The sequence below is a fragment of the Eleutherodactylus coqui genome, chromosome 1 (assembly GCF_035609145.1).
Source record: "Eleutherodactylus coqui strain aEleCoq1 chromosome 1, aEleCoq1.hap1, whole genome shotgun sequence".
Classification (NCBI taxonomy): domain Eukaryota; kingdom Metazoa; phylum Chordata; class Amphibia; order Anura; family Eleutherodactylidae; genus Eleutherodactylus; species Eleutherodactylus coqui.
In genome coordinates this window covers 403,314,829-403,337,405 of record NC_089837.1, presented here as the reverse complement: position 1 = coordinate 403,337,405, position 22,577 = coordinate 403,314,829, and the positions used below count along the sequence as shown (strand labels likewise).

The 22,577-nt window shown below is 43.5% G+C and overlaps 1 protein-coding gene across 2 annotated transcripts in view; it reads right to left on the bottom strand.

Annotated features, from left to right (window-relative positions):
* The window catches only part of UGGT2 (UDP-glucose glycoprotein glucosyltransferase 2), a 268,510-nt gene that overhangs the window by 25,183 nt on the left and 220,750 nt on the right, over positions 1-22,577 (bottom strand). For both annotated transcript variants that reach the window (XM_066580528.1, XM_066580538.1), the window contains exon 32: positions 20,545-20,643. In XM_066580528.1, the coding sequence (XP_066436625.1) occupies positions 20,545-20,643 (99 nt within the window). The remainder of the gene's footprint in view (positions 1-20,544; positions 20,644-22,577) is intronic.

Genomic DNA, 22,577 nt, shown 5'->3' with positions numbered 1-22,577 from the left:
TATAGATATTTGGTGGCCCGTGGGGTTGTTGATCTCAAATGTTGATCCAGGGATTACTCTGGCTGCCATTATGGAGTTAGGAAGGAATTTTTTCCTTCCAAATGAGCTAAATTGGCTTGTTGCTTTTTTTCCGTTCAATAAATTTTTATTAATTTTCTGTCGACATCATATACAATACAGTTGAGAGTATCAATGGCTTTGCCAAATAGACTTTACTGAATTGAATTATAAACCCCAAAACGTTATATTCTGGTCTATAACATAATACACGATAAACACACAAATCACACATATAGGGAAAGAATGGGTCAGGAAAAAAAAGGAAGGAGGAAAGGGGGGAAAATTCAGGTGGTGACTCCTGGGCAGCCGTCTCTGTATAGTATCTGATCAATTTACTCACAAGTGCCATCTTGTAGCTATCTGGTGAACAAGGGTTATTCCATATATCTGTCCAAACAGCCCACGTGTGCTAGAAGCCCTAGTACCTCGCCTCATCGTCCGCAAGTTTCAGCCCCTCCATGCGCTTAATCTCATCCATCGCCCCCACCCAGGCACTCCTGGGTAGGTCTACACTCTTGCTTCCAAAACCTGGGTATTATCTGCCTCGTCACCATGATAAAGAATTTCAATAATCCTGTTTTGAGCGATGAGGCGTTGCTGGAATGGATGGACAACAGCGCCAGTTCTGGTGTCAGGACTAGTGGCTCTCTGCTCACTTTCTTGAATAGTAGCCTCACATCTTGCCATATGAGTGCTACCATGGGGCATTCCCACCAAATATGAAGCATCAAACTCACTTCAGCCCGGCAACGACAGCAGATATCCGAGGCTGACTGAAAAAAACTCTGCAGCCTCTCCAGAGTCATGTACCATTGCAAAATAATTTAGAAATCTAGCTCTTGGAGCTTGCTAGATATGGACATCTTATGCATTAACTGAAAGGCTTTATCCCAGAGCTCTCTGGAGAAGGACCTGCCTAGTGCCTCCTCCCACGCCCTATCCACCTGGTAAGGTGACCATCCAGACGCTCCTCTCGCAATTGGTTGTAAAGCAATGAGACCGTGTGTCTGAGCCTCTGAGGCACAGCACAGTTTCTCAAAGAAGTGAGCCTCATGTTCCATCCCTGTTCAGGCCTTATTTTCCCCCCAAAACTGCGTATCTGGAGATATTGAGCCCAGGGGCATCTCTTGCACTCCACACAAATTTGTCAGGGGTCGCAAGCCCCCCAGTCCCATCAACTCACCCACCATGGCCTCCACCCCTCCTTGGCATAAACCCCAGGCTGCATAAGTCCAACGTTGAGGGGAGCTGTGTGTTCCCAACTAATAGAGTGTGAGGCCCCGGGATAGAGATTCCGCATCCTCCCCGCCAGCCTCTGAGTAGCGTGACCATCACGGCCGATGCCTCCATCCTCTCCCTGTTGACCTTCCCCAGGACCCAAAAAGCCCCCAGCGTCTCAAAGGGGTTGCTCTCCCTTTCTATGGACACCCATGATTTATCTGACCCATGACGGAACAGATCCAATATGCAAGTTCCTATCACCGCCTTATGATACAATCGAAGATCAGGGAGGCCCACTCTGCTCCGCTCTTTCTGCTTAGTTAGACTCTTATAGCTAAGTCTTCTAGATCCTCCCTTCCATATAAATTTAAGTATCAGGCCTCGCAATCTATACCCCCCCCCCCTCTCTCTTATGGACAGCACAGTGCAGTCTGGAAAATATATAGCAACCTCGGAAGGACACCCATTTTAAATCGCACTCATTCTACCGAACCATGACATAGGGACCCCTGCCCAACCCTTCAGTTCCCTTCCCAACCCTTCAGTTCCCTTCCCAGGGTCGACAAAAGTGGCTTGTAGTTTAGATCATATATCTAGGCTACGTCCTCTGGAATCTGAACTCCCAGGTATTTGATTGCATTGTATTCCCAAAGAAATGGGAAGGCCGCTGCCAAGTCTGACACCTCTCTCTGTGGGATTGAGATCTTGATCATCACTAATTTTTGTGCATTCACTATATAATTGCTGAGTTCCCCAAAAATGGCAAACTCTTGCATGATATCGGGGAGGCCCACTCGAGGGTTGGGGATATATACCAGTAGATAGTCTGCAAAAAGTGAAATTTTATGTTTCATTTCCTCAACCTGTATACCCTGTATTGAGGGGTTACTTCTAATGGCATTAGCCAATGCCTCCATCACTAAAATTTACAGGGTCATGAGCCATTCTTGATCTCAAAGGTGGTGGATAATCTACCATTAACCCTGACCTGTGCAGAGGGGCCGCGATACAATGCCATAATCCAGGAGAGCACCCTAGACCCGAGGCCCAGTTTCAGGAGGGTCACCTCAAGGAATCTCCAGTTGATGCTGTCAAATGCTTTTTCTGCTTCAGCGGACAACAGACATAGGGAATGTTTTCCTCTGCGAACCCAAGCTATCATGGATAAGGTCTTAATGTTGTTATTCCTTGCCTTCCTGCCCGGGACAAAGCCCACCAGGGCTCCATGTATAAGACATAGGATCAAGAAGTTCAATCTATTCGTCAACATTTTTGAGAATATTTTGGGATCGCAATTAATGAGTGAGATTAAGCGTTAATTGCCACACGGCAGGGGGTCCTTGCCTGGCTTAGGTATCAGAACAATATGTGCCTGGAGTGCCTGGGGAGGGAAGGGGAAAGCCTCGGGAGACTGAATTGAAGGCCTGTAGGAGCAAGTCAGAGACCAGATTCCCACATGTCTTATAAACTCTGGGGGAATACCCATCTGGTCCCGGGCTCTTCCCCACCTTAATTCCCTGTAATACTTGTGCAAACTCCTCCGCATCAAGATCCTGGTCTAGAGCTTGGGACTTTTATGGAGAAAGATGTCCTGGAGCATTGAAGTCCAAGTATTCCCCTGTAGCCTGTTGACTCTGGATATTCGGTGAACCCCAGGGTCCTGGGATATTGTAGAGTTTGGAGTAGAATAAACAAAAGCCCTCCAGGATCTCCTGCGGGGAGCGAACCTGTCTCTCCCCTGAGGTGTTTATGGAGCGTATATGTGGGTGAGCCATCCTAGGGTGGAGTGCACTGGCGAACCACCTGCCACTCCTATCGCCGTATTCATAATAGCCAGCTTTAAACTTATCCCTTCTACAGAGAGCTTTTTGATTCAGAACTTCTAGAATTGTGTGTCGAAGTTCCGAGATTTCGGCTTTGAGAGCGGCAACTGGTCGGGACTTGTTTGTCGTTTCTTTATCACTAATTTCCCTTACTAACTGGGTGAGCCGTAATGTGTGTTCTTTTTTGAGCCTGGCTGTGTGAAATAAATATGACCAGCAGAACACACTTTAGAGCTTGGAGTTTTTTTTTTTGCCTTCCTCTGGACCAACAAGGAAGGGAGGGGGATGTGTGAAACAGGCTGAACTAGATGGACATTGTCTTCATTCAGCCAAGCATAGTTACATGTTCCTGTACTGATTTGACTTATTCTATGTTACTGATTGATTTATGCTTTCTTTCTTTGGCTCTGCCAAAGGTCAGGCTTAGCCCATCACTACAATTCCCAGCTTGCCATCGGTCTGTAACTGTCAGGCCATGCTGGGAGTTGTAATTCAGTCAGAATATTTTTGTACAATCTGTGGAGATTTTATATGGAATTTTTCAGTGTTCAAAAATGCCATATTAAAACACATAAAAAATAGTATATTAAAAGATCGCAGACAAAGGCATATACGTGAAACGTACATAGGGGCCCACGCCATGCTGTGAGGTGCCCCAGATAACAAAGTTAGGAATTTCTCCCTTATTATATTTTTGCACATACATCCACACTATTTTCTATATATGCTGCTTTATTACTTAGAATATCTATTAAAGTGCAAGTGCTATGTATAACCTCTTGTGGGTAATATATTGATATATTTGTCTTGGCTTCACCCATGGCTCACTGTTTTTCCAATGCTGGCTCATCTTTTTTTTAGAAATTTTTAATGTATTTTCAATAAAATATTGCAGTTTTGTGCCCTTTTTAGTTGTTAATTTATATTCGTGCTGCCATTTATACTGGTGTGACACTTTGTATTATTGTTATCATATTCTTATGATATGGTGGTTTTGTGTCCGGCTCTATTTTCTACAGGTCTTATTAAGATTTGATAGAACTAGAACTTCCAGTATGCCCTGACAGTTGCAGACCTTCAAGGTATGCTGGAAGCTGTAGTTTTACCAAAATCTTGTAAGACCATTGACTCCTTCCCTACGATAATATTTTTGGTGGTTGTTTTAGGTAGGATGAAATGCACAAAAAACATAAAATGTTGCCTTTTTCGAACTTTTCTTTTTATGGCAGTAAAAATATGTCCAATTTATTCTACGGGTCAATACAATTTGGTGATACCAAATTTCTTTAGTTTCTTTCGCTACTTAAAAAAAATAAAACATTTCTTTTTAAGTAAATTGCTTTCTGTCACTATAATCTGTACCCCATTTTTTTTATTTTTCCTTTTATGGGCTGTTGTGCTGGCTTATTTTTTTATTGGTACCATTTTTGGGTACATAAATCTTTTTGATGATTTTATTCAGTTATGTTTAAAAGGTTTGTATTGGTTACAGCATTGTTGAGGCAACATACAAACAATGACGTGGTAAATATAAAAGAAATATATTTAATAAGCTTTAACCCCTTAACCCTATTTATGACGTGGCCCCCTTTTTTTTCCATTTTTGTTTTTTGCTCCCCCCTTTAAAAAAATCGTAACTCCTTTATTTATCCATAGACGTCGCTGTATGAGGGCTTGTTTTTTGCGGGACGAGTTGTAGTTTTCAATGGTGCTATTAAAAGTACCATATAATGTACTGAAAAACTTTTAAAAAATTCTAAGTGGAGTAAAATGAAAAAAAAAAACCTACATTCTGCCATCTTTCAGTGCGTCTTGTTTCTACGGCGTACAAACTGCAACAAAAACGACATGATAACTTTATTCTATGGGTCAGTACGATTGCTACGATACCAAACTAGTATAGTTTTTTTTTTACTATACTACAATTTTTTTTTCAGACAGTTGATTTTTTTCAATTATTTTCTGTGGTCATCTTGTGTGCGCAATAACTTTTTTATTTTTCCGTCAATGTAGTTGAACGAGGGCTTATTTTTTGCAAGATGTCCTGTAGTTTCCAATAGTACCAATTTGGAATACATACGACTTTTTGATCGCTTTTTATTGCGTTTTTTCTGGGAGACAGGGTGACTGAAAAAGTTCATTTCTGGCGGGGTTTTTTTCTCAGACGACTTTCACTGTGCAGGGTAAATAATAAATGATTTTGATAGATCAGACTTTTATGGACGCGGCAATACCAAATATGTATTTTTGTTTTAGGATTTAGATTCTTTTATTATAAATATGGGAAAAAGGGGGTGATTTAAACTTTTATGACTTTTTTTTTTACAATTTGTAAAACTTTATTTATCTTGTTTTTACTTTTTTTTTTTTATGTCCCTAGGGAACCACAACTTGCGTTGCTTAGATCGCAGTATGATGTAATGCTATGGCAGTGGCATTTAAAGGACAGCAGCATTTAAAGGGATAATAGCGCCGATCAGTCGCGCGGCTGTCTGCGGGTTATATAATATATCAGGCCTACCCTGAATGAGTGACCCAGCCCACACCCATAAGAGTAAAAAACCCCATCTGCCGGGACACCCCTCCAGGGAGACCAACTAAAATAATAAACACATATCCCTAGCAAAATGTAACATACTCTAAAAAGGGAATGTAGGTGTCAACAAGGGAAAGGAGAAGATAAAAATAGAGCAAATAAGAATAAGTAGAGTGGTGTTCTGACAGACCCATTCATGTTTATGTTGTCCACTACACAGTGCCGTCTAGCACTCAACCAGCAAAGGAAGTTGAATTGCGAAAGTCTAGCCACAATGACCATGTGGAATAAAAGCCCAAGAGACTGGTGGAAAAATCAGAACATCTGAGTTCCTCCAAGTGTTGCAATTAATCCATGGCCTCAACTCACACTATTTTGGTTGTTTCCAGTATCTATGAACAATTTGGCGCATTGCTATTACAAAGTGCTTAAGAAGCTTTTTTTTTTTAATTTTGAGAGTGAGCCCAGAAACATGGAAAGCAAACATATGTGGAGTGATGTCTAGTGAGAAATGGCTTATGGTGCTGTAGAGTCTAGAGATATCCCTCCAGCGGGGTGCTATAAGAAGGCACTCCCAACAGATGCGTATCACTGAACCCACATTTTCAAGACATCTCCAGCACAGATCTGAGGCTGGTGGGAAAAGTCTGTGCAATTTCTCAGGAGTCCTGTACCACTATGATGCAATTTTGAAATAAAGTTTTTGCATTCTACAGGATGTAGACATTTTATATGACATGGTGTTGGATTTGGTCCAAAGCTCTCCAGAGAACGATCCACCGAGCGCCAGCTCCCAACCCAACCCGGTACTAGGCCTCCCGCTCTCTCCCCCTCTGATGCAAGGCATAATTTTTCAAAGTGGTAAGTTCCATAGTTAAATTAGAGGTAGGTATTAGAGAATTAATGAAGCTCCTGATTTAAAGTTATTGTAGCCAGGAGCCTGGTGGCAGCCAAAAGTCTCTGCCCAAATCCAGAAGTGTCCGCAGCCCAGGGGCCCAGCACATCTCTCACCTGCAGGGACAGCACTACTGGAAGGAAGGAGAGCGTCGAGTGTGGCAGAGTGGCTGTGATTGCTTATCTTATAGGTCGTGGTTGCTAGCTGATTAGTCGTTCACGACCCTTGGCGACCCTAAAGGCGAGCTCCCTCCATGTTTGTCAGTTTTGCACTGCTTCTTTCAGTTGTGTGATATCCATGCCAGTATCTGCTTTGACAGTATCAGCCATCATGTTCTTTTGTAACCAGGTCTTCTTTTGCCACTGTCCAAACATTAAAAATTTTTCTAGTGTCTGTGCTCGCATTACATAGCCAAAATCCGTGAGCCTGAGCAGGTCATCTTGCCCTCCAGTGATATATCGGGTCTTATACCATTCAGGACTCCTCTGTTTGTTACTCTTGCTGTCCAGGGTATACATAGCAGCTTTCGCCAGCACACCAGCTGGAACACATCAATCCTCCTTCAGCTTTTTTCGCAGTCCAGCTTTCACATCCATACATGGCTATGGGGAAAATGATGGTTTGCACTATCCTGCATCTAGATTTTGTCCATGTTTAGAATTGCGCTTCACTCCAATGCTATACTACGCCTCATCTCTGGCATAGATTCTCCCGTCTGGTCAAATTTTGAACCAAGGAAGATGAAGTCTCACACACATTCTATGGCCTCATTGACGATTTAGATTTGAATTTGGCCATTTTTTGCAGTTGTCATAATTTTAGTCTTCTTTAAAGTCAGGTAGAGGCTCATTATTTCACTTTCAGTTTTAATCTTACCATTAAGCTGCTTCAGACCAGCTTCTTTTTCTGCAAGCAGAGTTGTGTCATCTGCATAAAGGAGATTGTTGATGTTTCTGCCATTAATTTTCACCCCGATTTCCAATTTATCTAGGTCCATTTTATGCATGATCACTTCCACATATCTATATATATATAAAATTGAATGTATGCGTGTGTGTCTGTCTGTCTGCGTGTCTGTTTGTCCTTTATGCGCTACTACACCATTCATCCGATCGCCATGAAACTTGGGAAGTTGTTGAGTACACTCCTGGGAAGATTATAGGCATAGTACATTTATGCTATGATAAATGGCGCGCGTGCGAGCGTCGACAGTTACGCCCCCCCCCACATAGATTGTTCGGATTTCCATCATTGCCACTAATTCTCTCACTTCCCGATGTCGTAGAAACATGAAATTTGGCACGAGCATTGATATGTCATAAATAGGAAAAGTTAACGGTTCCCAACTCGATTATTCAATTTTAAGCGCCAAAGAATTAGCGTCCAAATTTTACGTACGGAATCTAATTTTCTCGCTTACCAATGTCATAGAAACTTAAAATTTAGCATGAGCATTGATTATGTCATAAATAGGAAAAGTTAATGGGTCCCAACTCGATTATTCAATTCTAAGCGCCAAAGAATTAGCGTCCAAATTTTACGTACGGAATCTAATTTTCTCGCTTCCCAATGTCATAGAAACTTCAAATTTAGCATGAGCATTGATTATGTCATAAATAGGAAAAGTTAATGGTTCTCAACTCGATTATTCAATTCTAAGCGCAAAAGAATTAGCGTCCAAATTTTACGTATAGAATCTAATTTTCTCACTTTCCAATGTCATAGAAACTTCAAATTTAGCATGAGCATTGATTATGTCATAAATAGGAAAAGTTAATGGGTCCCAATTCGATAATTCAATTCTAAGCGCAAAAGAATTAGCGTCCAAATTTTACGTATGGAATCTAATTCTCTCACTTCCCGATGTAATTTGGCACGAGCATTGATTATGTCATAAATAGGAAAAGTTAATGGTTCTCAACTCGATTATTCAATTCTAAGCGCAAAAGAATTAGCGTCCAAATTTTACGTATAGAATCTAATTTTCTCACTTTCCAATGTCATAGAAACTTCAAATTTAGCATGAGCATTGATTATGTCATAAATAGGAAAAGTTAATGGGTCCCAATTCGATAATTCAATTCTAAGCGCAAAAGAATTAGCGTCCAAATTTTACGTATGGAATCTAATTCTGTCACTTCCCGATGTAATTTGGCACGAGCATTGATTATGTTATAAATAGGAAAAGTTAAAGGGTCCCAACTCGATTATTCAATTCTAAGCGCAAAAAAATTAGCGTCCAAATTTTACGTACGAAATCTAATTCTCTCATTTCCCAATGTAATAGAAACTTGAAATTTGGCACGAGCATTGATTAGGTCATAAATAGGAAAAGTTAGTGGGTCCCAACTCGATTATTCAATTCTAAACGCAAAAGAATTAGCGTCCAAATTTTACGTAGGGAATCTAATTCTCTCACTTTCCAGTGTCATCTATAAATATCTCTCTCTCATATATATATATATATATATATATATATATATAAAAATGAATGACTGTCTGTCTGTTCTTTATGCATTACTACACCATTCATCCGATCGCCATGAAACTTTGGGAAGTTGTTGACTCCTGGGAAGATTACTGGCATAGTACAACTATCCTACGATAGGTGGCGCGCGTGCGAGCATCGTCGACAGTTATGCTCCCCAGACAAAGATCGTTTGATTTCCATCTCAAGCACGAAAGCAAAAGGCATTACAAGTAAGTGTGTTCAACTACAAAATAATGCATCCACCGAACGTTTCACAAGACAATTGCTGGATATTGAGAATGCTGAGGTAAAATGAAAGCTGTGCTGTGATTGGTTGCTATTTGTTATACTGCTGAGGTAACATGAAAGCTGTGCTGTGATTGGTTGCTATATATTATACTGCTGAGGTAACATGAAAGCTGCGCTGTGATTGGTTGTTATATATTATACCACTGAGGTAACTTGAAAGCTGTGCTGTGATTGGTTGTTATCTAGATATATAAAAACGAATGTATGTCGGTCTTCGCAGCAACACGCGACGGGTAAATTTTACGCACAGAATCTAATTTTCTCACTTCCCAATGTCATAGAAAATTGAAATTTGGCACGACCATTGATTATGTCATAACTAGGAAAAGTTAATGGGTCCCAACTCGATTATTCAATTCTAAGCGCCAAAGAATTAGCGTCCAGAGTTTGCGTACGGAATCTAATTCTCTCACTTCCTGATGTCATCTATATATATATATATATATATATATATATATATATATATATATATATATATATATATATATATATATATATATATATATATATAAAAGAATGTATGTCTGTCTGTCTGTCTGTCCTTTTGGAATTACTACACTAGATATATAAAAACAAATGTATGTATGTATGTCTGTCTTCGCAGCAACGCGCGACGGGTAAGCTAGTAGGTTATATATAAAACACAAAATGTTTGTTTGTGTCGTATACAAATCCACAGTTCTAGTTCGATTTGAGTGAAATTTTGCACAAGCGTTCTTCAGCGCCTGTAGATGAATACTATTGTAATTAAAAATCGAAAACTTACCAACTTCCCCTGTAATTTTTGTTGCCAATAGCAAGCAATTACAGTCCTGCTTTCATTTTTTAAGCTTCATGTCCACAGGGAAAATCAGGCCCGCCGCAGATTCTCCATGCAGAATCCCGCAGCGGGTCCCTCCTTTTCCGCGGACATGAGGCCTAAAAAGAAGAATTACTTACCTGTCTGGATGCTGCGGATCTGCCCTCCGTTGCGGCCAGATCTTCTTTCTGCAGACCGGCGGATGTGCTCGGCACGCATGCGCTGTGCACTATTTTTTTTAAACTCCTGCTCTCCCGCGCCGGAGAGCAGACGTTCAGCTGCGGGTGTGCCACGGATCCGGAAGGCTTCCATAGGCTTCAATAGAAGCCTGCGGGAGACCTGCACTAAAATGGGGCATGCTGCGGGTGTTTTCCCGCACATGCAATTCGTGCCTCAGGGAAAATGACATCCACAGGTATTTAACTACCTGCGGGTGTCCAATGCATCCCTATGGGGCACGGGTCACGCCTGCGGGAGAAACGCTGCGGATTTAAAATGTTATTTTGCCGTGGACATGAGGCCTTATACTGCTGAGGTAAAATGAAAGCTGCGCTGTGATTGGTTGCTACAGGCAACACAGATTTTCTTTTGGACAGCTTTCATAAGAGTGTGGAGCTGGGCTCATTTTTGTGGCTCACTTTGTATATTAACTTTTTAAAGTTTAGATTAGGACTGTTTAAGGCATTACCTCTTTAATTGTTATATGCATTTTCTTAAAGGGGTTGTACGTCTATAAACTATTGATGGCCACTCCTCAGGATAGGACTTCAATAATAGATTGGCAGGGACCCTTGCGGATCAACTTATTAAAAGGATGGGCTATCAGTAACTTAGAACTTAATAACTAGAGATGAGCGAACGTACTCGTCCGAGCTTGATATTCGTGCGAATATTAGGATGTTCGGGATGCTCGTTACTCGTAACGAGTACCACGCGGTGTTCCGGTTACTTTTAGTTTCCTCTCTGAGACGTTTGCGCGCTTTTCTGGCCAATTGAAAGACAGGGAAGGCATTACAACTTCCCCCTGTGACGTTCAAGCCCTATACCACCCCCCTGCTGTGAGTGGCTGGGGCGATCAGATGTCACCCGAGTATATAAATCGGCCCCTCCCGCGGCTCGCCACACATGCCTTGTGACTTAGCTGAGGGAAAGTGCTGCTGCTGGTGCTGCTGTAGGGAGAGCGTTAGGAGTCAGTGTAGGCTTCAAGAACCCCAACGGCACTTCTCAGGGCCACATCTACTAGTGTGCAGTACTGCGTTAGCACAGTAATTTTTTTTTTTTTTGTCCAAAATTGGATCTGCAGAGCATTGCGCCCAGCAATAGGGACAGAAGTGGGGGTTAGGCAGGGAGAGTGTTAGGAGTTAGTGTAGGCTTCAAGAACCCCAATGGTCCTTTCTAGGGCCACTTCTATCCGTGTGCAGTACTGTCCAGGCTGCTGTTAGCAGTGTTGCATATTTTTTTTCTTTCTCAAAACCGGCTGTGCAGAGCATTGCACCCGGCATTAATACTACAGGGATAGAATTGTGTAGGCAGGGCCAGAAGACATACATTATTCATTGAATACACGCAGTGGGGTCTTCCCTTTGCTAAAAAGGAAAAGAAATTATATTTGGCCTGCCTGTGTCAGTCCTAAGGTCTGCGTGTACGTGTGTGCTGCGTGTACAACGTACAAAAATCAGACGCAACCAGCTACGCTTTACTGCAGCCTAGCGCCATTGTCTTTCCTGACTGGCAAATACCTGCTCTGCTAGAGTTAATAACTCTGCTACACTATAGTTGTGTGACACTTTTTGAGGGCCACACCACAGATATTAAACTTCTTGTTCATTGAATATACGCAGTGGGTGCTTCCCTTTGCTAAAAAGGAAAAGAAATTATATTTGGCCTGCCTGTGTCAGTCCTAAGGTCTGCGTGTACGTGTGTGCTGCGTGTACAACGTACAAAAATCAGACGCAACCAGCTACGCTTTACTGCAGCCTAGCGCCATTGTCTTTCCTGACTGGCAAATACCTGCTCTGCTAGAGTTAATAACTCTGCTACACTATAGTTGTGTGACACTTTTTGAGGGCCACACCACAGATATTAAACTTCTTGTTCATTGAATATACGCAGTGGGGTCTTCCCTAAGCTAAAAAGGAAAAAAATTATATTTGGCCTGCCTGTGTCAGTCCTAAGGTCTCCGTGTACGTGTGTGCTGCGTGGACAACGTACAAAAATCAGACGCAACCAGCTACGGTTGAGTGCAGCCTTGCGCCAATTTCTTTCCTACCTGGGAAATCAAATCACTGGTAATACAGCATGCTGAGGGGTAGGGGTAGGCCTAGAGGATGTGGACGCGGCCGAGGACGCGGAGGGCCAAGTGAGGGTGTGGGCACAGGCCGAGCCAGTGCGGTGGCCAGGGGTAGAGGCAGGGCCAGACCGAATAATCCACCAACTGTTTCCCAAAGCGCCCCCTCGCGCCATGCCACCCTGCACAGGTCAAGGTGCTCTACGGTGTGGCAGTTTTTCACAGAGACGCCTGACGACCGACGAACAGTGGTGTGCAACCTTTGTCGCGCCAAGATCAGCTGGGGAGGCACCACCAACAGCATGCGCAGGCATATGATGGCCAAGCACCCCACAAGGTGGGACGATGCCCGTTCAACGCCTCCGGTTTGCACCACTGCCTCTCCCCCTGTGCCCCAACCTGCCACTGAGATCCAACCCCCCTCTGAGGACACAGGCACTACCGTCTCCTGGCCTGCACCCACACCATCACCTCCGCTGTCCTCGGCCCCATCCAGCAATGGCTCTCAGCGCAGCGTCCAGACGTCGCTAGTGCCACAGTTTGAGCGCAAGCGCAAGTACGACGCCACGCACCCGCACGCTCAAGCGTTAAACGTGCACATTGCAAAATTGATCAGCCTACAGATGCTGCCGTATAGGCTTGTGGAAACGGAGGCTTTCAAAAGCATGATGGCGGCGGCTGCCCCGCGCTACTTGGTTCCCAGTCACCACTACTTTTCCCGATGTGCCGTCCCAGGCCTGCACGACCACGTCTCCCGCAACATTGTACGCGCCCTCACCAACGCGGTTACTGCCAAGGTCCACTTAACAACGGACACGTGGACAAGCACAAGCGGGCAGGGCCACTATATCTCCCTGACGGCACATTGGGTGAATTTAGTGGAGGCTGGGACAGAGTCAGAGCCTGGGACCGCTCACGTCCTACCCACCCCCAGAATTGCGGGCCACAGCTCGGTGGTGGTATCTGCGGCGGTGTATGCTTCCTCCACTAAAGCACCTTCCTCCTCCTCCTCCAACGCAACCTCTGTCTCGCAATCAAGATGTGTCAGCAGTACGTCGCCAGCAGTCGGTGTAACGCGGCGTGGCAGCACAGCGGTGGGCAAGCGTCAGCAGGCCGTGCTGAAACTACTCAGCTTAGGAGAGAAGAGGCACACGGCCCACGAACTGCTGCAGGGTCTGACAGAGCAGACCGACCACTGGCTTGCGCCGCTGAGCCTCCAACCGGGCATGGTCGTGTGTGACAACGGCCGTAAGCTGGTGGATGAGGAGGAGGGGGAAGAGACAGCTTCGCCCACTGCTGAGGGTACAGATGCTGCTGGGCTGTCATCCTTTCAGCGTGTATGGCCTGAGGAGGAGGAAGAGGAGGAGGAGGAGGATCCTGAAAGTGATCTTCCTAGTGAGGACAGCCATGTGTTGCGTACAGGTACTCTGGCACACATGGCGGACTTCATGTTAGGATGCCTTTCTCGTGACCCTCGCGTTACACGCATTCTGGCCACTACAGATTACTGGGTGTACACATTGCTCGACCCACGGTATAAGGAGAACTTCTCCACTCTGATTCCCGAAGAGGAAAGGGGTTCGAGAGTGATGCTATACCACAGGGCGCTGGTGGACAAACTGATGTTAAACTTCCCATCCGACAGCGCTAGTGGCAGAAGGCGCAGTTCCGAGGGCCAGGTAGCAGGGGAGGCGCAGAGATCAGGCAGCATGTACAGCGCAGGCAGGGGAACACTCTCCAAGGCCTTTGCCAGCATTATGGCTCCCCAGCAAGACTGTGTCACCGCTCCCCAGTCAAGGCTGAGTCGGCGGGAGCACTGTAAAAGGATGGTGAGGGAGTACGTAGCCGATCGCACGATCGTCCTCCGTGACGCCTCTGCCCCCTACAACTACTGGGTGTCGAAGCTGGACACGTGGCCTGAACTCGCGCTGTATGCCCTGGAGGTGCTTGCTTGTCCTGCGGCTAGCGTCTTGTCAGAGAGTGTGTTTAGTGCGGCTGGGGGAATCATCATGGATAAGCGTACCCACCTGTCAACCGACAGTGCCGACAGGCTTACACTCATCAAGATGAACAAAGCCTGGATTTCCCCAGACTTCTCTTCTCCACCAGCGGACAGCAGCGATACGTAAGCAATACATAGGCTGCACCCGTGGATGGAAGCTACGTTCTCTCTCACCATCCAAAACGGGGACATTTCTGCTTCATCAATCTGTGTCTAATATTCCTCCTCCTCCTCCTGCTCCTCCTCCTGAAACCTCACGTAATCACGCTGAACGGGCAATTTTTCTTAGGGCCACAAGGCTCACTCATATAATTTTTCTAAACAATTTTAATATGTTTCAATGCGCTTAAAAGCGTTGAAACTTTAACTTGAACCAATTTTTCGTTAAACTGGGCTGCCTCCAGGCCTAGTTACCACTTAAGCCACATTAACCAAAGCGATTAATGGGTTTCACCTGCCCTCTTGGTTGGCCATGGCCAATTTTTTGGATGTACATTAGTACTGTTGATACAGCAATTTTTGTGGGCCCTCGCCTACAGTGTAATCAAATGAATTTTTAGCCCACCTGCATTACAGCTGATGTTACATCCGCTGTGTTGGGCAATGCAATGGGATATTTTTATGTACCGCCGGTGGGTTCCAGGGAGCCACCCATGCTGTAGGTGCACACGGAGTTTAACCTACATCTGTCCACTTGTAAAGAACCCCAGTCTGACTGGGGCATGCAGTGTGGGCCGAAGCCCACCTGTATTAAGCACGACATTACTACCTCAGCTGTGTTGGGCAATGCAATGGGATATTTCTATGTACCGCCGGTGGCTTCCTGGCACCCACCCATGCTGTGGGTCCACACAGGGAATTATAAATGCATCTGTTTCCACTTGTAAAGAACCCCAGTCTGACTGGGGCATGCAGTGTGGGCCGAAGCCCACCTGCATTAAGCACGACATTACTACCTCAGCTGTGTTGGGCAATGCAATGGGATATTTCTATGTACCGCCGGTGGCTTCCTGGCACCCACCCATGCTGTGAGTCCACAGGGAATTATAAATGCATCTGTTTCCACTTGTAAAGAACCCCAGTCTGACTGGGGCATGCAGTGTGGGCCGAAGCCCACCTGCATTAAACATGACATTACTACCTCAGCTGTGATGGGCAATGCAATGGGATATTTTTATGTTCCGCCGGTGGGTTCCAGGGAGCCACCCATGCTGTCGGTCGACAGGGACTTCACAATAGGGAGTTGTACCTGCCTGTGTCTATGAATTAAAAACCGCGGTCTGACTGGGGCATGCAGACACCTTGACAGAATGAATAGTGTGTGGCACATAGGTTCCCCATTGCTATGCCCACGTGTGCAGCTCCTGATGGTGGTGGCACAGGATTCTATTTCTCATTGCTTCTGTACAGCATTGTGGGCTATCGCCCCGCCCCTTTTAAAGAGGGTCGCTGCCTAGCCGTGCCAACCCTCTGCAGTGTGTGCCTGCGGTTCCTCCTCATGGCAGACGCACTTCTAAATAGACATGAGTGTGGCGTGGCATGAGGGCAGCTGAAGGCTGCGCAGGGACACTTTGGTGTGCGCTGTGGGGGGGAGGGGGGCGGTTTGGCTGCATGTAAGCCAGGACAAGTGGCAGTGGAGTGTCATGCAGGCAGTGATTGTGCTTTGTTGGAGGTAGTGTGGTGCTTAGCTAAGGTATGCCATGCTAATGAGGGCTTTTCAGAAGTAAAAGTTTTTGGGAGGGGGGGGCCCCACTCTTGCCGCTATTGTGGCTTAATAGTGGGACCTGTGAACTTGAGATGCAGCCCAACATGTAGCCCCTCGCCTGCCCTGTCCATTGCTGTGTCGTTCCCATCACTTTCTTGAATTGCCCAGATTTTCACACAAGGAAACCTTAGCGAGCATCGGCGAAATACAAAAATGCTCGGGTCGCCCATTGACTTCAATGGGGTTCGTTATTCGAAACGAACCCTCGAGCATCGCGAAAAGTTCGTTCCGAGTAACGAGCACCCGAGCATTTTGGTGCTCGCTCATCTCTATTAATAACCCCTTTAATCAAATGAAAAAAAAAACATGGGGTGTATTTATTTTGATTTTTTTTAAAAAATGATTTGTGAACATGTATTGCCCCTGAGTTACAAGGGTCTTCACCCTACTGGTATTGGGCACTTGGTAAAATACAGTTGTATTTATAGGCAAATGTACGTAAGAAAGCTCTGCTTGCCTGAGGCGTCATGGAAAACAACAACTCCATTTCTATCCATGATATAATAAGAGCTTATATGTATCTCTGCCCTTAGACCTTACTGGAGCTCGACAACAGCTGCATACACTTTCTACATTTGGTCATTCTGTCATCGAATTCAGTTTACCTATGAGCATGTCTTTTCAGTTGCTCATAGTTTCTCCAAAAATGTACAGTCCATTTACAAAGCAGTCGGAGGATTTTGAGAGACATGCTAATATAAGAATCCACAATCTATTATAGTCTGTCTTTAGTATATACAGACATTTCAGCAACACTTACAGTTCAGCAGCACAGAATAAAACACCACCTTGTAAACAGATTGCTCTTTACACTGCCTGACTAAATCTCTGAACATTTCTCTGTCACAGGCACAACTTCTTAATGATTTTCTCTTCAGTCTGTTCAGAAACTTTTTAACCTTGCCCTACGCTATTCTTGCCAATCTGTTCACAATGTCACAATGGATCATTTAATTAAAATATCAAGTCTAAGTTTAGTTTTGCTCTTACTTATTTGTATCTTATATACACAGTATTCAAAACTTCACTCCATATCATATTTTGTTAGAATTAGCCCATGGGCTTCACGGCAACAGTAACTAAAGTTTTGGATGTGATATACTGGCAACATGTGAAACAACATCTCTTGGGCAGGTAGAAGCACCAAGGTGGCTCACATCTGTAAAGCAATTTCTATGTCTACAGGTTGAGATAGTGGGTACAAAGAAAGTATCTACAATTTATCATGCAAAGCACTTCCTGACTGAGTGGTCTTATTAAGAGACATGGTCGTCCATTCGCTCTGGTTACAAACTCTTTCAACCCTTGGAATCACAGACATGGCCCTCTTCTGGATGTCCTCATAGCTTGCAGATAGAACATTTAGTGTCTCCCACTTGCACAACCCCTTTTTGTCTTGTCTACTCTTGTGTTGCTGTTCCTCATGGCTACCTCTACTCTTCTGCATCTATACCTTTGACCTAGGACAGCTCAGAGTCCAGAGGCTTTCATTATCAATTTTACACTGCTCACATGTAAATATATCTCTCTAGTGCAGATGTTACCTCCCCGCTATTCAGAATTCTAGAGTGTCAGTTATATTCTTCTTGTCTTCATGCTGCCTAAAATTTAACATGGAGAAAATGGAATTCATTATCTTCCCCCCCAGCAAACCTATCAACCACAGTTAATGGCTCCAGAAAATGTTCCCATTGGTGTACTCAATGGTGGCACACAATTTCTATGGAGCCTGTGGGGCAGGGGGCCCAAAGCCAAATGGCCTCCACCCTTGAAACTCTGTAAGTACAATATGTGCAACGGAGACCAGGAGAGTGGAGGAAAAACGGCAGTACTGTGAGTTATGAATATTGCTCTGCTGTTGGTCAGAGTTTTGTTGGTGGCTGTGAAGTGCATGAAAGAGGAGGCACTATTATTTTGTGTGACCATAGTGAACTATTACAATACAGTGCTTGTATTATATTACATTACTATTACATTGTCCAAGGCTCTGCTCATAAGGCTATTTGTGCACAAAGTCATTCAGATTTTCCTCCTGATGAAAAGAGTATATTATAACAAGTTAATTTTGATACAGGTGTTTACAGGTTGTTCGCATGGAAAATTTTATGAAGTCAAGGTTACTGTAGAGTAACCGAGGAATAAAATATGTATATATATAGAAAAGCGTTAGATCCTCCTCAGGCTACATGTACCAATGTTCCTCTGCAGAATGTGCCACCCCTCCCACTCTCTTCAGTTAGGACCTAAAGAACGCTCGAGCCAAATTTCATGCTTGTATATTACATAGGGGTGCACTTACTTTTGCAATTAACATTGAATAGTCGACTCCTTATAGTTGTGACCCCTTTACTTTTCCCATTTAGGACCTAAATAATAGTTGCGCTAAGTTTAATGTTTGTACGACATTGGGAAGTTAGAGAATTTGATTAGGTACATTACACAGGGAGTGCTAATACTTTTGCACTTAGCATTGAATAATCAAGTTGTGACCCATTTACTTTTCCTACTTAGGACCTAAAGAATGGCTGTGCCAGATTTCATGTTTGTACGACATCAGGAAGTTAGAGAATCAGATTTAGTACATTACACAGGGGCCGTCGACACGGCTGTATAAGGGCTTGTTTTTTGCGTGGTGAGCTGTAGTTTTTATTGGTGCCGTTTTTGGGTACATAAACTATATTGTAAAACTTTTATTCCTTTTTTTATGATAGCAGGGAGAGAATACACATAAATTCTGCCATACATTTTTTTACAGAGTTAATCACACAGCATAAATGACGTAATACATTTTTTCTGTGGGTCGGTATGATTAAAACGATACCAAAATTCTTATTTTTTTTTAGGTTTTTCCACTTTTCCTCAATAAAAACCCTTTTTTGGAAATTATTTTTTTCTAAAGTTGCTGCATTCAAAGTCCTATAACTTTTTTATTTTTCCATGGACTGAGCTCTGGGAGTACTTTTTTTGTTGCGAGATGAGCTGTACTTCCTATTGGTACCATTTTTAGGTATATTAGGTTTTTTTGATCACTTTTATTGCGTCTTTTGGCAGGCAAAATGAAAAAAATAAGCATTTTGCCTCAGTTTTTACGTTTTTTTACGCTTTTTGCAGTACAGGAAAAAAGTGTGTTCAATTTATTGTATGCATCGTTACAGATTTGGGGATACCAAATATGTGGGATTTTAACTAAAAAAATAATGTTATGCTAACATGGGAGAAAGAACAAAAATGTTTTTTTTACATTTTTCTTTTTTTACATTGGTTTTAGCTTTTTTTTTTTTCAACACTTTTTATATCCCTGCAGGGGACTTGTACAATCACACCTATGTTAGCTATGATAAGGCATTGCAGGACTTCTGTCCTGCAATGCCTTATCACTTGTATTAGCAATCATAGGCAATGGCAAAGCAAGACGCCTTTATCTGACAACCCAATCGGGTTGTCCGTGATTTCATTGTGAGAGTCTAATGACATCATAAAGGGAGCGCGCTCTCTCTGTGAACCCTTTGCATGCCATGATCTACATAGCTTGCGGCAGGGAAGGTATTAACAGTGTGTCCTCATGCACCCCCGCTTCTGCAGCAGCAGGCCGGCTATTGGTGACAGCCGACACCCGCTGCCGGATAGCGTGGGATCTCGCGCTATCCTCAGGGCGTTAAGCACCCTGCAGCCAGGATGTACAGTTACGTCCTATGGCGTTAAGGGGTTAATATACAATAGCCAGTTACACATGGTCTACTATTATACAACTTAGTTAATAATTTATGTCTTGTTCTCACTCTCTTTTTTGTCATTATCATGCTTTTTAGCACATCCTTCAGTCTTTGGTGAAGATTGTACAAACTGCAAAGCTGAGGTGTCAAAATATTCATTTCAGTTAGTTATCATTAGATATTAACACTCCATTTACTAATTTTGTGTTAAGTTGAGCAGGGCATGAAATAATGTTTAAAAAACAAGTTCTGCTATATACTGAATATGTGGACTTTGCTTCACGTAAAAGACATAAAATATGCATTTGATAAAATAGCCTCGTATACCAACCCGAAAGATATAAACCCTCCCTTTGTTCTGCTACAGTCAGTTCCGTTTAGTTGCCCCCATTATAATTTCAGATGCAGAACATGGTAACAAAAGCACAAAAATATATTGTCTCGCTCAAATCTTCAAAATGTATCAGTAGTTGATCGTTGGGGTCCACCGATCAGGATTCCCAGTTAAAAATTTGGGCATAACTTAGCAGAAAATGGGTATGGCTTGAGATGAGACAATGTGTGCCAAAATTTCCCTAACTTTAGTTCACACTGTCTGAATATTAGACACGATTGGTAAATCTGCCCCATAATTTGCTTAATTTGTATGAAATTGCATCCTTACCTTAGAAAGCGTTCATAGAGATGTCCAGATGCGACAGAGAAGATATTTAGAACATCCGGCTGTTTTTCCTTTGCTTCTGTATTGGTTGCTCCTGTAAGGCTGAACAAAAACAAAGATACACCTTTTTGCCTAGTTTAAAAAGAGGAATTAAGCAGTTAAGTTTGCAAATTTTCAATATTTTATGTGAGTGAAATCATTGCCTGGAATTTCCGTGTTTGCCTTCATCTATTTATCAGGCACTGTCACGACAACAGAAATAGATCAAGGACAAGTTTTCCCCGCTAATGAAATGTTTGTTAGAACTGCGCAGACTACATAGTAAATACTAAAGGCGAAACCCAATTTATGTACAATATAGAAAAACATCCTGTACATGAGAAGTACAAAAGCTAATGCAGTGTATTATACATGGCTGCATTTATTGTGTATTTAACTATCTACTGATGCCTAAGTGAAACTGGTTCTGGGTCTGCAATGATGTTTTTTTGCTGCCGCTGCTTTAGCGGTTCTCTTTCTCCTCTCTCAACGGTGCTCACCACCAACCCCGCTGATTGGTAGAGGCAAGGGAGCAGTAGTAGGTCACATCGTTGCTCACCACCAGTCCCTGGATGAGTTCAAAATATTTTTGTTCTATTTTCTTTCTCTAAAACCTAAGCGCAACTTATAAGGCGGAAAATACGGTATGTACACATGTAAAAAACAAACAAACCATAAAATGATGATGATTATCGGTTCAGTCCCACACGACCTTTGGTCACTCCATGGATCAATGTTCTCCACACATTCCTGTCTTTCACCGCTTCTTTCAGTTCCACGATTGACATGTTAACATAGTATGTAAGGCTGAATGAAGACATTGTCCATCTAGTCCAGCCTGTCTATCCTACTGTGTTGATCCAGAGGAAGGCAAAAAACCCCAAGGCCAGAAGTCAATTAGCCCTTTTGGGGAAAAAATTCCTTCCCGACTCCCTAATGGCAATCAGACTGTTCCCTTGATCAACCCCTAATAGTTCCTACCTGCCTATATACCAGGATTGACACTTAACCTAATATTTATATCCTGTAATATCCTTCTTCTCCAGAAAGACATCAAGTCCCCTTTTAAACTCCTCTATGGATTTTGCCATCACCACTTCCTCCGGTAGAGAGTTCCACAGTCTAACTGCTCTTACAGTAAAGAACCCCTTTCTGTGTTGGTGATGAAACCTACTTTCCTCTAATCGTAGCGGATGTCCTCTTGTTACCGTCGTGGTCCTGGGTGTAAACAGATCGCGGGAGAGATCCATGTGTTGTCCCCTCATGTACTTATACATGGTTATTTGGTCGCCTCTTAACCTTCTTTTTTCTAGAGTAAATAGTCCCAATTTGGATAGCCTCTCGGGGTATTCCAGTCCCGTCATTCCATGTATTAGTTTAGTCGCTCTTCTTTGAACCCCCTCAAGCACTGTGACATCTTTCCTGAGCACCGGTGTCCAGAATTGTACGCAGTATTCCATGTGAGGTCTGACAAGTGCCTTATATAGTGGGAGGATGATGTTCTCGTCCTTCGCCCCTATTCCTCTTTTGATGCACCCCAAGACTTTATTTGCCTTTGCAGCGGCTGACTGGCATTGGTTACTCCAGTTTAGTCTATTATCCACTAATACCCCCAGATCCTTTTCCATATCACTTTTCCCTAGTGGTACCCCATTAAGTGAATATTTGTGACATCCGTTCCTCTTGCCCATGTGCATAGTCTTACATTTTTCAACATTGAACTTCATTTGCCATTTTTCTGCCCAAGCCCCCAGCTTATCCAGGTCCGTTTGTAGCCGCACATTGTCCTCCGTTGCATTAATTATATTGTATAATTTTGTGTCATCTGCAAATATTGATATTTTGCTGTGCAGCCCCTCTATCAGGTCATTAATAAATATGTTGAACAGAGTGGGGCCTAATACTGAACCCTGTGGCACCCCGCTAGCGACTGTGGTCCAATCAGAGTACGAACCATTTATTACCACCCTCTGCTTTCTATCGTTGAGCCAATTTTT